The 18,301-nt window shown below is 32.8% G+C and overlaps 1 protein-coding gene across 2 annotated transcripts in view; it reads left to right on the top strand.

Annotated features, from left to right (window-relative positions):
• The window catches only part of GRID2 (glutamate ionotropic receptor delta type subunit 2), a gene marked incomplete at its 3' end in the record, with an annotated part of 1,219,813 nt that overhangs the window by 746,142 nt on the left and 455,370 nt on the right, over positions 1-18,301 (top strand). For both annotated transcript variants that reach the window (XM_081131278.1, XM_081131277.1), the window contains exon 8: positions 1,157-1,276. In XM_081131278.1, coding sequence (XP_080987404.1) covers positions 1,157-1,276 — 120 coding nt within the window. The remainder of the gene's footprint in view (positions 1-1,156; positions 1,277-18,301) is intronic.

An 18,301-nucleotide genomic window follows, 5' to 3' on the forward strand; every position in this document is an offset into this window, starting at 1 on the left:
GCCTAATTTACCTTAATGTGCTCAGAACACAATATCCAAAAAATGCTGGTAACCAAATATGCTGTAGAGTGTAGGTTGTTTACCCTTGTGATTGTGTGGCTGACTGGGAGCCGCTGACCAACATTGGCCCTGGGGGAAGGGGGTTGGGGGGATCAAAATTCAAAATCTGAAGTACTATTTGCATATTGCTTTTGCACCATTGCAAAGATGAAAAAATCATAAGTCAAACCATCGTAAATTGGGGACTGTCTGTATATTGAGTTATCAAACATCATCATAGAAGAGATACTTACAGCGATTTACAAACTGAGGTAACTTGTTCAAATAAATATGATTATAAGACTAAAACTCTTAAGTTAGAAGCACTATAGTTTAGAAGTGACTCAGAATATGATTTTTACTTGTCAAATCCTAAATAATGTGAAGGCTGATAAACTAAACTGAGAAAAGAATGGTAAACAAGAAAGAGAGAAGTGTGACCTATATTACCATCTGCTGGGGAAATGAACATCTGTCATGTTGAATGAGAGATGAAGTTGACAATTCCCAATGAATCTCAACAACCAGCACTGCTGGTTAAGAGCAAAACCATACCGCAAGCCTAATTTACCTTTCATTTTTTAATTTAAACAAGATATTTAAAGAAGGAGGAAAAATAAACCTCTAATAAGTTATAAACCATGGATTCTAAAAAGCCCAGATATAATTTTAGATCAAATTAGAACGGCATTGTGCTGGAGAAAGAATATTGTCAAAATGTGTCCCTAGAGTCGGTCTGTGCTCTGTAGAAGCATCTTGTTTTCTGACTGATGGCTCCCTGCATGTCAGAAGGTATGGCCCTCAAAAACCCTAGCCCGGAATTCAGTCTTAGCCGTAACATAGCGTCAGTTTGTGTGATCATTTGACTCATTGGGTTTAAATATTCTGTATGTGAAGTGGATGCCCTCGGATTAAGGGATTCTTAAGATTACTTTCAATTGCTGTCCTGTTTATCCTGTGCACTTATTTAAAAGTAGCCTGTTAATAATTGCATGCTTAAAATAATATTTATTTTATAGATGAAAATTGTGTTCCTAGAATGTCCTTTTATACTTTACTATTATTACTCTTTCACTTTTTTCTGAACTCTTACATCAGTGCCTTTTTTCTCCTTTAGGGTGGAGTTAGTGGGCTGACTGGAGAGCTGGAATTTGGAGAAAATGGAGGCAATCCCAATGTCCACTTTGAAATTCTTGGAACCAACTATGGAGAAGAGCTTGGCCGAGGCATTCGCAAAGTAAGACCAGAAGCATTGATAAATATGCTTTTCCTGTAGTAACTATGGTTTCATTTTATTGTCTTCAGGCAATATGGTCACAGTATACATTATAGTTTCTACTGTAGCTTGAAAGAGAAGAAAGGGGGAGAATTAGGCATTTAAATGACCTTAAGTAGTTACCAGTAGTGTTAATCAATGGATTCTATTTATGCCTTAGAATAATTTAAAGGAAGAAAGGTAATCTGATGGTTTCCTAGGGAACTAGCATAATCTTTCATTCATTATAATAATTTTTGTAAAGTAGTGAATTTAAAATGTATACAATGCATATAGCTGCTTGGTTTTTAACTTGTCACATGCACAAAATCTGAAAAAGAGCTTAGAGAAATTTCGTATAGTAAGAGTGAAATTCTACTATAAAACTGTGACATTTCAGTATTTCAACTTCTATATGTGGCATGCATAAGTAGAAACTAAGGAACTAAGCTCTTATTATATACTTCAGATTGCTATAAGAAGAAGCTGAGTGCAATAAGGGATGTTTCATGAACTGCTGGAGCAATAACTTTCTCCAGGAGAAATATAAAAGCCCCTGGAAAAAATGGATCGATATTTTGAATTTGCCACTTTTATATATTTGTGGTGGGGAAAATCCCAAGGTAACTAAATATGCATACAAAGTTCATAACTATAAATTTCTAAGTGTATAAAGTTGCTGCATCAACAGCTAAGAGGTTCTTCAGTAGGCTTTCCTTTCCAGTGTTGTGGTACAGAATGCGGAGAAACTTTAGACAAAACTAAGTTAGTTGTTCTAATCAGCCATAAAACCTCTTGGTAACTTTAAGCTAGAGGAATTGAAACTATCTTAATGTGTTTTTAATTATTACTTTATAGTGAAGCATAACAAACATAAAAAACTACAAAAAATATAAGGATTGTTTAGTGAATTATTTTAAAGGAAACAACTACTATGGACAAGAAATAGAACATATCAAGCATTCTCAACACTCTCATATACTTCATTCCCAACCTCCCTTCTGAATGGTATAGCTAATTAGTATGAATTTTATGATACTCATTTCTTTAGTGTTGAATAGAATTTCATAACCTGTATTTGCATCTCCTATGGTTTGTTTCCACTTTTAGGCTATTATAAGCAGTGCTGTTATGAATATTCTTGGACATGTATCTTGGATATACTCCTGTACTTGTGCATGTATCTGTAGATTTTGTATCCAGGGGTAGAATTGTTTCAATACAAGAAAGCATATCTTGAAGTTTACTAGATAACCTTAAAGCCATTTTCATAGAGATTTACTAGTTTACATATCATCAGTAGGGAAACGAGTTCTTATTGCCCATTGTTCTCACTGAATCTTGGTTTTGTCAGACTTTTAAATTTTTATTAAGTTACTGAATATATAATGATATATCCTAATTACTTCAATTTTTATTTCCCTGATTATAAAAAATGTTATGGCATGTTTTCCTATAATTCTTGACTGTCTTCAGATTTCTCTTTGAGTTTATTGCCTGTTCTAGGATTTTGGCCATTTTCTATTGGGTTGTCTTTTTTTTTTATAATTGATTCTAGGAGTTATATATATATATATATATATATATTGAATATTATTCTTTTGTTATTTAATTATGTTGTAAATAGTATCCTCTTTGTGTATTTTATTTTCATTTCATTCATAGTACCTTTAAGTTAACAGAATCATGAATTTTCTTCTTTATGATTATTGTCACTTAGTCTTATTCAAAAAATCATTCCCTATTGCCAGTCATAAAGATATTATTATGCTCAATTATATACAAAAGGCTTTAGAGTTTTGCCTTTTATATTGAAGCCTTTTGTCTACTAGGAATTATTCTTATATATGGAACAAGGAATGAGTATAATTTCACTCTTTCATATAGTAACTTGCTTACTTGTTTTTATTGAGATTTAATTTAAATACAATAAAATGTAATAAAATTTTAAATGTACAAAGACTTTCAGTGGTTACATTTACCAGTGTGACCACCACCTAGATCAAGTCAGAGAACACTTCCATCACCCAGAATGTCCCATCATTCCGGTTTCCACTCTTAACAACCCAGATAGCTTCGCTTGGTCTGGATATTCATCAACATGAATAATATGGTTTATGACCATTTGTATCTCCTTTCTCTCAACATTATTTTTGTAGATACATTCTTATTTTCACTAATTTTTTACTTATATTGATGAATGGCATATTGTATGAATATAATATAGAATCTTTTAAAATTTGATTTCTGTTTGTTGCTCATATATGGGAATGACATTCATATTTTATATAGATTTTATATTTTGCTTTCTTGTTCAGTTCTTTAATTGTAATAACTTATCTGTAGATTCTGATGAGTTCTCATATCATCTGTGATGAATGACTTTCCGCTTCTTGTTACACCTTTTATTTCTTCTTGCCTAGCGTACTGAATAGGTCCTCTAGGACAATAATGAATGGAATTAATAATAATAGACATGTTTTGCTCATCAGTCTCAAAGAAAAAGATGTCAGCATTATACTACTGAATATAATATTTTTCTTTTATTAACTTTGATCAGATTAAGAGAGCTACATACATTCTTGAGATAAACCTAATTTTATGTTTATATAAAACTGTATTTAGATTAAAAATATAGTTATTCATGTTTCCATAAAAAAAAAATTATTTGTTGCCACCTTGCTTAATGTTTTTACATTGATGTCCATAACTGAGGTTACCTGAAATTGTCTTCTCTGTTGGATTTTATTTTAAATCAAGGTGTTCCTTTAAAAAATTTTCAGATCATTCATTTAAATCTTTGCCACAACCAGGCCTGTGGAATTTATAATGACTAGAGTGGATTTAGAGAAATGATGACCTGAATCATCATGCTCAAAGGGATTATTTCTGTAGACAAGTTTTCTCTTATGCAAAGTCAAACAGATAATGTAAGTTCTCATGAGTATGCCTCGATGCTATTGTTGGAAACGGGCCTTGCTAGCTCTCAATTACTCTGCAGACATCTGAGAACTAACAAGATGAAGAATCTCAATAGCCACACTCTGACCAAGTAAAGAAACTACAAAGAATCTCTGTTGATCAGGCCCTAGGCCATGTATGAATTCTTCCCAGGGTGACAGACAGTGCCATCCATTAGTTACAGCAAGTCTCATCACGATCCTTTCAATTAACATCGTGTTAAAGCTTGAGACTAGAGCTAATCCATCCTCACTTCTGAACGTGGGAGAAATATTCATACAATGACAGTCTATAAGTGACTTGTGAAAAAGGCAATACAGAGTAGGAAATGCTGAACTGAACTAAAAGTTGAGAGACCTGAGTTCTGGTTCTGTTTTCTTTGTTTCTTTAAATACCCTTTTAGATTTAGATACTAAGATTATGTTGGCCTTATAAAATGTGGTGGAGATGGTTTCTTATTTTTCTGTTCTCTCTGAGTTATATAAAATTGGAAGAATTTCTTCCTTGAATGTTTGATAGATCACCTTAATGAAGCCAGCTGAGCCTAGAATTTTCTTTGTGGTAATTGTGTGGGGTTTTTTTGTTTGTTTGCTTTTGTTTTACTAATTCTATTTTTTCATGATAAATAAATAAAAGTCATATTTTTAATACTTCTTGCCAACTCAAGAAGTTTTATTTTATGATATTTTAAAGTTTTTTCTAGCTGTATTTGTATAAAATTACTAATACTGTTTTAAACATATGAAATATTTTTAGATCTGAACTTTTTTTATTTCTTAATAGTTTTAGTAAAGAATACTTTTGAAATTATTATTACAAAGAATCCTACTTCTAATAATGCATTCTTCCCTCATGAATATCTTGTCTGCTATTAACAGAGCTAAACTAACTTTTTTCCTGTTACTATTTGGATGGATGGCATTTCTTTTTTCTATCCACTTACCTTCAACTTTTCTGTTTCCTTTTTTCTTTTGTTCCCACACATAATTTTTATAAAAAGTATATAATTGACTATTTGATGACAATTAGACTACTTACTCTCAAAACTGGAGCTTTTCATATATTTACATGAAATGTATTTAGTGGTTTAAGTCTGCCATCTTTTCTACCTTCTACCATTTTGTATATTCTATTCATCTTTCCTATTCTAGTTTCTTTTCCCTCCTTTCTTACCCTTTTTTGGATTGTTAATACATACAGTGTGGGGCAAAAGTAAGTTTACAATTATCCACATGGAAAATAAGGCAATAATTATAAATAATAATACAAGAATAAACTGTTTCATGTACTCATAACTGTAAAACTACTTTTGCCCCACCCTATATATTTTTTACTTTCTTCTTACCTCTTTGACTAATTTTCAAGTTATGTATTCTGTTTTATTTGTTTAATAGTTTCCCTAGAATTTACAACATACATACTTAATTTAGTCACATCTAAAGTTAATCAATATCTTGGTCCTCAGAGATAACAAACATACTTAGAACATTAAACTCCGTTTACTAAATGTATCCATCTCTCAAATTATAGGTTATTATTGTCATGTTTTTAATGTCATCTTTTTTATTTTGAAAAGTATTATCACTACTATTTTATGCAATAAATATTTATTGAACTCTATGCACATATTTTTTACTTTTTTGTTCTTTTTTTCTTCCTGCATTTGTATCTAAAATTGCATTTCTTCTGCCTAAAGTAAAGCTTTTAAATTTTTTTCTTGATGCTTTTCTTGTGGCCAAATTTCTGTCATTGTTTATCGGAACATGTCTTTATTTCATCTTCTTTCTCTAAGCATGTTTCCCCTAGACAAAAAATTTTAAACTGTTCTATCTATTTTTTCTGCACACAGGATATCAGTGCACTGGCTTTGGCTTCAGGATTGTGGTTGAGAGCTTGGCTGTCTGTATAACGGACCGTTTTTTGCCAGTCATCTACCCTAAAAATTGAAAAATCAGTCTTCTGTGACTGATTTTAAGATTTGTCTTTGTTTTTATATTTCTGTATTTTCACTGTAGAGTAAGTGTGGATTTCGCTGTAGTGTACATAGTTATGACAGGTTAATGATGCCAAAACTTTGGTTACTCAATGTGCGATTTATGGCGACTGAACAGCAATGCCAGGTGTCAGGCGCTGCACTAAATTCCTGAGTCTGGAAGAACACAGAGGGTATCCAAGATTACCATTGCCCTGGCTGGCGTTGCTCAGTGGTTGGAGCATTGGCCTGCATACCAGAGGGTTGTGGGTTTGATTCCCGGTCAAGGGCATGTACCTGGGTTGCAGGCCTGATCCTTGCCCCCAGTTGGGGTGCGTGAGGGAGGCAACTAATAGATGTGTCTCTTTCACATCGATGTTTTTTTCCCTCTCTCTTCTCTGTCCCCCTCCCTTCTACTTTCTCTAATAATCAGTGGGAAAAAATAACCTCTCTTCTTGAGTGAGGGTTAAAAAAAAACCAAACCAAACCAAACCAAACAAATAAACAAACAAAAAGATTACCATTAATTCATAGAGAATTTCAAAACTATTAAGGAAAATCTGTGTTAGGCCCAATTCTCTGTCTTCAGTTTCACTTATTTAGTAATAAGAAACTAGCTACATTTATGCAGAATAGGATGGAAACAAAATAATTAACATAATTAACATATAATCACACAATAAGTTTAGTGTAAATGTGATTGAAAATTCAGAAAGTTAAAGTATTCATGGTTTTATAGCAGAAAGTAATATATCTGTTTTTGAAGCTTTTGTTACTTAATTACTTGCCCAATGATATTATAAAACCTTTTTGACTTCATACTTGTGAAATCAAAATTAGTACATAATGTTCCCTATATTGAAAAAAGGGGGGAAAAAGATTTCTGCACACATTAAAGTATACATGCAAAAATAATTTTATTTGCAGATGGGGCTTATACAAATACAAACAAAAGCTCTTTCTGGAAGTATTTGTTAATTCCTTACGAAACCCTCCTGTTTTTCCTTCTACTCTATTGCCAGTCGTTATCCCCAAGTTTCTGTGTAATATTTTGTATCATGTTCTTTCTTCTGCTATCTCTTGTGTAAACTATCCCAGGTAATGTTATTAATTTTTCTGAAGCCTTATGATCTGAACACTTCCCTATTTTACAAAAACACTTATTCTAATTCAATAATATGTATAAGGAGATAATGATCGTCTTCATTTAGTAATAGAAACTAAGAAGAAAGAGTTTCAACTAGAGGAGGGTCAGCAATGTAGCAGGAAAGCAGTAACATAAAGACTAAAGAGAGTCTATGGAATTTAGGAACTCAGTGGCTGCGGAAATGCAATAGAGCAAATGTGTAGCAAATTTGTACAGCCTGACAGTGTAGCTGCTACTGTCAGGCTGTACAAATTATTGTTGTGCTACTTAGAACCATGTTTAAGTAACACGTTTCTAAGCTCATGAGTAGGTACAACCTAAGTGAGTTGGCGATGGGACATATTCAGAACCTTGCCTGGTACATCTAAAGATGCTGCGGTTAGCTGTCATTCATGAGAGAAATCTCAGGTAGTAATGTCAGATGTTTAAATAAGTGGAAAACAAAAAGGAAGGCAATATGTAGAAGCAGTAAGGGTAAATACCGTATTAACCTGTTGGGCTATACGAGTGATTATTAAGTGGCTTCGTGAACCTGAGGGGCTGAACTGTCAGAATGTTAGAGACTGAGCATGGTTGATGCTCTCAGGCCGAGCCTATAGAGAGGAAGAGAAAGGGCAAAGGAGAGAAACAGGATCATTTGTAGAAGTCCAGGAGAAAGAGAGAGGGTTGGGTCTAGAATTAGACGGAGTGTTAATCTTAGGCACTGGAAGACATAGTTTCCCAAAGGAATGGGGTGAGGGAGTAAGGAAAAAACGGTGGAAATGCACGCAAGTCTTCTTGTCTGGGGCCAAGATGTTAAGGGAATTAAGAAATATATTATCTTTGCTTGGAGACGTGAGGGGTGAGATTATCTGCTAAGAGGGAAATTGTAGCAGAAAACATTAGAGGTAATGAGATTGGAGGTTTAAGGACAGTTGAATAAGTTTTGATATAGCTGCTGTGGCAAATAGGAGAGAGCTAATTGTGGAACATGGAAAAATTGCCAGGTAGGACTTTTGGCTACAATGAGGTTAGAGATAAAAAATTCCTTTTTTCACTAACCTACATGTTTGTATACTTTTGTCTGGCAGCAATCAGTGGATGAGTTTGAATTAATATAGAGTTGGGATTTCATTGGATTGTTGTAGTTTTATTGTTTTTGATAGCTGTACAAGAGGCAGTGAAGGTAAGGATATTGGCAGGAGAATGACTGGAGTGAGGAAATCTGAAATCTAACTTGGACATGTGTGGTGACGAAGACAGGTAGAGCCTCAACAACAGGAAGAAGGTAAGGCTCAAGAGAATCAAGACCTCATTAAATCAGAAGAGTTTGTTATTGAGGATTAAATGAGAGACTTTCAGAGAACCAGGAAGTTGTGTGAAGTGAGAGACATCTAAATTCATGATTCAAATAGTCGATGGGAACCAGCCATTCAAAAAGTCATGTTGAGGGGGTGTCAGGAGTGGGCTCCATTTAGCCTTCTAAAATCAGTATAGTTCTAAGATCAATGTACTTGCTTCACCCTGCTGAGTTCAAATTCCATCATATATTACTTATGCCATTCAGTTGACAATAAATCACATACTTCAAATTATATCTACTTTATTCTTATGTAATATTAAAGAACTCCTGTGCGTATTTGTTTATGTTTCTATGTTCTAACTCCCAAATTGAGTTGAAACGCTTCAGTGCACTGGCACTATGTAGTTGTGTGAAAGGGGCCCTAAATATTTACTCTATAACACCTTTTACACTGTTAACACTCAACAATTTTTTTCTTTTTTTGTTATAAATTATTTAAGCATTCTTAATTTTTAAATATGCATTTGTTTTATAACTCGCATGTTTTTCTACCAAATTGAAATTTGGATTAACTACTGAATTTATAAAACTCCAAACCTAGCTCTCAAGTAACTTTAAGAGTACTATGAATTAGTTTATGAATTGTAAGCTCCATTTATAAATGGGGCAGTGTTTTTTCATCTGGGCATTAACACACACACACACACACACACACAGGCCTTCAAGGACACTTATCAAGGAAAGGCATTATCATGCAAATGACAGTAGTTACTAGATGTGTGTCCAAAATTAAGTGTCCACTACCAATGTCTCCATGTCCCAGAAAGAGTGAATGGCTTTGCAGCTGATGAACTGTCAAGTTGTCAGTGTTTATTCTCCTGCCAGCGGCGAAGTGTATACAATGCCTGCAGCCTTATCACCGGGAGCAGGGATTCTGTCAGCTCTCATAAACTGAGGAAGGTTTTGTCGGCTTGGGGTTTGAATGTAGATTGACCCAGTCCCAAATTTTGGACTAGTCTTGTCTGTCTTGACATTGTATTTATGAGTGGAGGTTTCATTTTTCTGAGTTTGGTGAGAATGTGAAAAGGATTACTTAACTTACACTGATGCTGATTAAATGAGATTTCCTGCTTTGATAGTTTTGCATGTTCTTTTACTTTGATGTAAGATGTCGTTTCACTCAGTAGATGGTGTGTTCAAAGTGTTCAACACTGTTTCCTTGAAGACAAATTCAAGTGACCCTCAAAGCCAAATTCCTAAATTATCAAGATTTCCTATATCTTTAAACTTTTCTCCAAAATTGTGATTGTTCTGGTTTCTGTTCATCACAATAAAAATTACCAAGAAGAAAAATAATTTAAGTAATAACATTCTACACAACATTCTAACTCTACATTTATTAGAAAATATAAAAAGTAAATATTAAATTAAATATTTAAAGGATCAATTTTTGTTTTTTCTTAGAAGAGGAATTGTGTTTGTTTTTTCCAATGCCACTCGCTTTTTACTATGAAGACTGAGTTCCAGCATTAAAATTTAATATTCTAAACTTAATGTCTTTGAACTTTATCACTAATAGGAAAATATGGCCTGGAAAAATAGATTAAAACTGGCTTCACAACCAATCTTAATTGCATAGTAATGCTTAGTATCTTCATAAAGTTGTTTTCTTATGTAAGCTGATGAAATAAAATGGTACAGTAGAGATATTCTAGCTCCTAGGTAAGATTGTTTTTCAGATAGATTTAGATTTTTTACTCAAGTTCTCCAACATTAAGTTTACAAATGTAAAACCTATAGCTTTGCATTCTTGGGGAAATCTAATGGACTGCTTTGCAAAAGGTATTTTTAATGAACTGAAATATTTTACTGCCTTGTACTTAGAAGGAGGGAAAAACAGCCGAGCCTTCAAATGGCCAATGATTAAGTATTGTACAGGTATTCCTCAACATTGTATTTGTATTCTGATTATGCAATACCTAAAATAGCATTTACTTTTCATGTTATACAGCTTTATGTTTCTTGATAGGACTGTTTGTAAACTGAAACTATATGCATTCATATAATTATATATAAAAATCTTATATATGTGTGCATATTATGTATATACATATATACATACACACATATATAATATATATTTTATATACACAAATAAATAAAATAAATTTACTTTTTTATAGTCTGTATTTCCCATTACAATATAACTCCATGAGACAAGAATGTTTGTTCTTTGCCATATCTTCCAATGTATGGCCTATAGAGATGCTCATTAAATATTTAGTGAATGTATTAATGAATACATTTTCATACTCACTTAAAAGTCTGCAATATTCTTCACTGCATCTACTAGTGTAACAGCCGTGTTTTTCCTTTATTCAAGTGAAAAATAATAATTAAACGGACATAAGTAAATTGTTGGCACACCACATGAGAAGGGGAATGTGTAACCGCAACCTTTCCATCATTGTATCCTCATGCTTAGCAGAGTTGACCACTTGGTCACCAAAAATATAATCGATTATTTTAATGGCCATTTGGTAAGATTATGTGTAATTTCTTTGTAGGGATTCATAGAAATCAGGGAAATAGTTTATTGATTATTCCATACAAATAGTTAGATTGGTTAGTCTAAGCACCCACAAAAGTGCAAGTTCAATAGGAGTTAGGTATTCGTAGTTCAAGATCATTTTCTAACAACTAGGCTAGATTTAATATATTTAATGGGGAAACGTGCTCAGCCTTTTCTGTCAGACACACCTGGGCTGAAATTCAGACCCTGTTACTTACTGACTGTGATTTTAAGACTACTAAGCCCAGTGAGTCTGTTTCTTTATTTATAAAATGTGGATAATAATACTATCTCTGAAGATTGTTGAAAAGATTAAGTGAAATTGTTTGTAGGTTACATAATTGGGGATAATTAAAATAATGCTAATTTGCAAATGGACAATAATATATGTCAACACTTGCCAACACAAGAAATGCAAGCTAGTTGATATTCTGACAAGAAATTGCTATATAAAGTGAAGAAAGCAATTTAATTGTAAATGTAATAGAGCATTATACATGACAATCACAATCATAGCAGGAAACATTACCTTTTTTTGGTTTTTTAATGTCTTTTTTGACTCTATAAATCTATGAGTCTCTTAGTCAAGACTTGGCAGCATCTACAGTTCTATGGGAAGCAAACAGCAGAGGATCTAGTAGTCAATATAGCCTGTGTTAACCCAGCCTCTATAATTAAGCCCATATAGGAAAACTTGCCATCCTGATTTAATGTCATATTTCTAACAATGTATTTATATCTTGGAAGTTTTATATAATGGAAAGAATCTAGTAAATGCTGTGAACTCACAATATGTTGTGAAAACAACAGGTTTCTCTCTTCCACTCGCCTTTATATATAATATATGATCATGATAAATTTAGCTCTATCTGCTTTTATTTTGGTCTTCAAGAAAATATTTTGTACCAAAAAGCCATATGATATTGAACTTTAGTACTTTATAAAATATCCAGTGTGTTAGACTCTCAAAATTATTGACCCCAGCAGCTTCCTGCTGGGTAGGGGGACTGTGCACTTTTTTTGTAAGAAAATAAGATTTGTATTGAGTTATGCTGAGTGGCAGGCGCTTCTCTTCACCTTCTCATGCTCCCCAGATTTTATTCTCTTCGCTTTCTAACATTCACGAGCTTTACTTACACTTCTTTATTTTAAAGTCTGGGAGGATTTTCTAGTACCTTCTGCGGTGTTTCTTTAAAATTATGTCCCTGATTCTTTTCTCGGTGCCTGTTATAGAATTTACTCCTTGGCTTGGAAATCCCTGTGCATTTTTGAGAAGGGTATCCCATGGACTGGATTGTTTCTACTTCAATGGGAGCCCATCTACTATTACTATGTAGAAGAGAAAATGACAGCAATATCCAGTGAGGTTTAGAGTTACTCTGGCCTTCCTGGGAGAATTGGCTGTTGCTTGCTTCCGTTGAGATGACTTCCTGAGGGAGCCCTGCTCCAGGCCAGCAGCGTTCACTGCCTGTAGGAGAGAAGAGGAACTGTCTCTTCCAGTGGGTGGGATGATGCTGACTTCTCCAGCATGGGGCAAAGATGCCTGATAGAGTACAATTCCAATCCACATTTTGACCAAAATAAAATCAACAACTTTTCTGGAAAGACTGCCGATTGTAGATTGTTCGCTTGGTATGGATTATTTTACCTCTCTTAAGGAAAGGGTTTATTGTGAGGAAAGTAGTTGCTCTTGGCACACAGACTCTCAAGAAATCTTTATAGACAGACAAGCGTGTGCTCGTCAAAGACCCAGAGTCTGTGATTCACCTCTAGCCCACAAGCTGACGGCTGACTGGATTAAGAGTTCAAGACCATTCCTGGGTATAGAGGAGGCAGGTTCACTTTCCTTCCTACTTCATGGGACATTATCCACAGTGGTTCACTCTGGAATCTGTCTCACCCCAACCTCAGACACACACACCGCCACCACCACCAGTGAAACTCCTGCTCACATTCGCCTGTGCAGTGCGGTGATACTTACCACCCACTGAACATTCCCATGTCTAGTTTCAGCCACAAAGGGAGATTAATGTTCAGGACCCACTACCAGAGCAGTAATCTTTAAAGCAATCTAAATTAGAATACACAGAATTTAGAAACATTTGCTCATATATGTACTGCTTTGGTAAGATTTCATTGTTGTGATTGAACTTCCAGTGGCAGCTATCGAATGTTTATTTCAGAAAGGCTGAATGAATGGGCAGACATTGGCAGGGAGGGGTCACATAGTGAGCTATTTGTCCATGAATGTTGGAAACTCACAACAGACTAATTTGTTATGCAATGACATTCATTACATGGTAGATTCAATTATATCATAATTCTAGTGTCTTACTGGACTTCAGATTTTCTGCTTTTCTCACCTCTGAATTTCTCGGTAGTCTGTTAGAATATTTGCTTATATGTCTCTCTTATTCTCTCAGGCTTGTCTTGACTCCAGTGAATTCCACATTCTCCTTCTACAGGATACATTGGAACAATTAGAAAAACGTATATAGTCTGGACACATAATCTCACCAAATTTGCTAATAGAGCTTTTACAACTCATTTGTTTTGGGGGGCCCCCATTTACAGTAATGAATATTATGTTCATATCCCTGATGAACAATTGAAATTGAAATCTTGGCTTTTGGTGATGGCTGATAGTGTTGCTTCTTTCCTGTCTTTTTCCCCCCATTGATTTTATTTTCCTTTGTGACCAGGACACTTGACACACTAAAGTAGTCAGACACCATAAAGACTTTAGTCGTAATTAAGCTGTTTCTACTTTCCAGTGACTGGAATATGAAGAGATTGATATTTGTTCATTTGTTTTGAATAGAAACTATGTTATTAAGAAAAACTTTTCTGAGACTTTAGGATGGCTTGCATGTGTAAACTATTGCCCCTTTTTAAGTTTCTGCTATTAATTTAGATACTGCTTCCTCCAACCTTCCCTTCTTGAAAAAAAGGTAATATGTTGCAATAAAAACAAGTAACACAATTGTTGTATTTCCAAAGAGCAGAAACCATTGATTTGTGTGCTAAAAGGAATACATGGATAGTGCTAGAAACAGAAATTTGCTGTTTTGCAACTGATCATCCCCCAGCAGCATGGAGACTATTAACATATGGTTGTGACAATATGTTTCTCATTATACTCCTAGTTTTGAGGAGAAGATATTCAAATGTAAAGTATATTTACTATGACCTTAAATTAAATTCATACAGGCTATTAATGAAAACATGTCCTTATCTATCTTATGGCAAATATTGCTGAAAATTAATTAATGCTGTTCTTCGATAATGTCTGCAACTCTGTGATCTTGCACACAATAAGAATTTATTTCTAACTACGAAAAGATTTTTTTTTCTCTAAATGAGTTGTATAGTTTTATATTTAAATATTGCATATTTTAAATTATCTTTGTAGTTGTTTAGTTTGGCGATCCTAAGATCGTGAGGTTATGGGCTATTGGTATTGTTAATTTCTTCTTTATGCTGTCTGATAGTTTCCAAATTTCTGCAAAGGGAGTATAATACTATTATAATTTTTTTTAAAGATTTATTTTAAAAGTTAATTTTTAAAATGTCCCTTTTATCCAGAGAAGAGAAACAATTTCTGAAAGTTTATCAGAAGCATAGCAGTAACTTAGACTTTGAAGATGAAAGTTTTCTTGCTTGCAACATGAAATAGTCTGCTGTCTAGACTGAGCATTCTGTGATTCTAAAATTCCAATACCATGTTGCATTCATAAGCATTCGGAAGTGCAGTTTTTTAAAACAGCAAAAGAATTCATTTTATTTACTTCCAGATACTATCTGTGACAACAGAATATACAATTTACATGTCATATAATTTGAAGCAGGACTATACCATGTTGAATTAATTTGCAGCCTTATTTAATTAACATTCCAATAACTAAAGTAATTTTACAGTATAGTTATTTTACATAAAATAATAAGCCTCTACATTTTGCCATAACTAAAAATTATTTTTAATGTGTGAAATACATCTTCAGATGTTTTCTTTTGGTGAAAGTTAGAAACTAATAATGCTGAAAAATAATCCCTAAGAATTATATATTTATTTATTCTGACTTAAAAAATTAATATTGATACTTTTCCTGCAAAATTTAGGTTACTTAGATTTTATGAATGAATAATTAATGTAAAATAATTTATAATTAAAGATTTTATGTTATCAATAAGGTCTTATTAAAATATGTCTACATTGTTTCTTTTATATCCTGAGATTAGTAGTCATGCTGAAACCCAAATGCTTAATAACCATTAAAAAAGTCTACAAATGAAGAAGTAATAAAGATTTTTTAAAACTAACAAAAACAGCCATATCTTGTTCTTACTCTGGCCTGCAGTTTCCATAAGCACTTAAATCATATATATATAAAATCTCAAATTTTGTCATATTTGAAAGAATTCTGATGGCTAGATTTTCAGAGTGGTTAAATATTTTTATTCAAAAATAAAGCCTTATTATTTAGATACACAGTGTTATTATTATCAATTTTTATGTTCATGCAAGTTAAATGTTATTGATATATGTTCTCAGAGTTATACTATTTCCTCTGCTTTCCTTCACTTCTTGAGGCTACAAGTGTTATTTTGAGGCACTGATTTTTGTTTCTGTTTTACTTTAGTTTTACTTTAGATTTTCAGCATGTTCACCAGGGTCTTAAATGTCTTTTCAGTAAATTCTCTATAGATTTAATAAATAATCTATTGAAGTTGTATAGAAAGCTAAGTTTGTGTAGAGCTATCTCCAATATAGAAAATAAATGTTTGGAACTGGAGACGATTCTCTTTTAGTAATTAGAAACACTTTTTATTAATCACAGTAATTCAAATGCAACAAGGAGCTTTTACATTTACTGGCAGTGAACTTTGATTTTAAATATTCTGTCAATATACTTTATCGGTGTTATTAAACTCCATTATAAGAGTAAAATGGCATTTCTGGAATCATTTTTTTAAATAATCAAAAATGAGAAATGAATCTCACTTTGAAAAGAAGTCCAAAATATCTTGGTTTGCTATAGGTTATGACTTGAAATGTTTAATTAACAAAATGAATGCATCTACCTGAATATCATCACTCTGAGAAAGTCACTTGATGCTCATAAGGAGAACAGTACTTATCTGCTGAAAATGTTTTCAAGCAATTCTTAATCAGCAGCTATGGAAACTTTTATTACCCTGGAGTACTTGAATAAAAGTTGTTTTTGTGGGTTTAAATGGAAATGTATTTGAAATGCTATGCTCGAGAATTTATTTTTTGATTCATTCAACTTTGATATGAATCTATATCCCAAACTGAGATGAGAAATCCTTTAGTCCCAGACTCATGCTTTTCAAAGTGTCTGATTGTATCCATTTGGAGCAATAATACAATTTGAATAAGTGTACTATCAGTAAATAGGAGACAATGTCTTTTAGGATTGTGGAAAAAAGTCCTATTTCTGTGTCTCACATAGAAAGTGGTGTGTTAATGGATATTTTTCCCTCCCAAAGATAATTGGAAGCTGGGGAATTATTCTTGGGACAAACAAAATAATTACAGTTCCTGAAGTGAGTTCTTATCCTGTGAGATTTCTATTTGTTGAAAATCGTAAATTTATTTTTATTTCATATTCTTTCCCTTTCTGTGATTATTGCATTCTCAACTTCTTACAAACAAAATGTTTCTGGCTCCTAGATTTTATTTCTTTGTTAGCTGTTCCATTGGCAAAGTTTTTGAATTGTGGAAAGATGTAATTATAATGCAGTAAAAAAAACACTGAACTAGAATTCTAGAATTGTTTTTTAGATAAATTAATTATACAACAGACTTTTTCATGTATTTTCTTTGTTTACTATAATCTTATAAACTATCTACTTTAAAAATAGATATATGAATATTTATTCTTAAACATACCTAAATTTTTCCAAGTAGGCACATTCTTTTATTCCATCCCAAGTATTTCTCGGGGAACACAAAATTAGAAAAAAAAAATAGCAGCCATTTGATGAAACTTCTCTATCTTATATATGTAGTGCTTGAGGTTGTGGGTTGGATGGCTTCCCTACAATTTTTCAGTTTGTTACAAAAAACAATTCTAGACTTCTAGTTCGGTGTTTTTTTCACTGCCTTATAATTGCATCTCTCCACAATTCAAAAACTTTGCCTGTTAGAGATAAACTTTAAAGTCAGGTCTCTTCTGTTTTTTTCTCTTACAAGTATTGAACTAATCATTAAATATATTTATAGTATTAAATATAACTAAAAAGAAGTGTATTAAATTCCAAGGGAAAAATCTATTTAAAATCTCACTACTAATAAATTACCACATTTTTCTATGAAATAACATTAATTTTCATGCTTTTCTCTTGAAAACCCTAATTGTTAAGAAATAAAAATATTTTTGGCTACACTACTCCATCCTACTTTTAACATTCTTCTACAATGTTTTACATAATATTTAATTTTTAGTTTTTTTCTTTCACTCTCCAGATTTTATTTATGATAGTAGAGGTAGTATTTCCATTCATTTCTTCAAGTCCTTTCTTTTCTTTTTTTGAAGGACAGCTACATTTTACCATACTGACTTCACATTCAATTTTGTCTCATTGTTAGCAGAAGCATCTGTTGATTAAAAAATGTGGGGATGTCTGAAGGTCAGTTGAAATTTCTGATAAAATATTTTTAAAAATAACTGTGAGCTAGATATTTTATAATCCTAAAATTTGTCCAGGCAAAGTGTTTTGTTGTTGTTGTTACAATGTAGCCAAACAAAAATATATTGAGACTATTATGCCAATTGTCTTTTTTTTTCCAAATGAGTTTTAGGTGAGTCATGGCATAGCAAGGGTAGCCCTATATTTAAGAAATAAAATCACAGGTCTCTAAAGATCATATAATATCAGCACACAATTGTGATTACTTACTGTTTGTAGAGTTATCTTTTTAGTAAGACGATAGGTAGCTAGATAAGTAGGTAGATTAGATAGATAGATGATAGATGATGATAGATGATAGATAGATAGATGATAGATAGATAGATGATAGATGATAGATAGATAGATGATAGATAGAT

The sequence above is a fragment of the Miniopterus schreibersii genome (genome assembly GCF_964146895.1).
Source record: "Miniopterus schreibersii genome assembly, chromosome: 1".
In the NCBI taxonomy this organism is placed as follows: domain Eukaryota; kingdom Metazoa; phylum Chordata; class Mammalia; order Chiroptera; family Miniopteridae; genus Miniopterus; species Miniopterus schreibersii.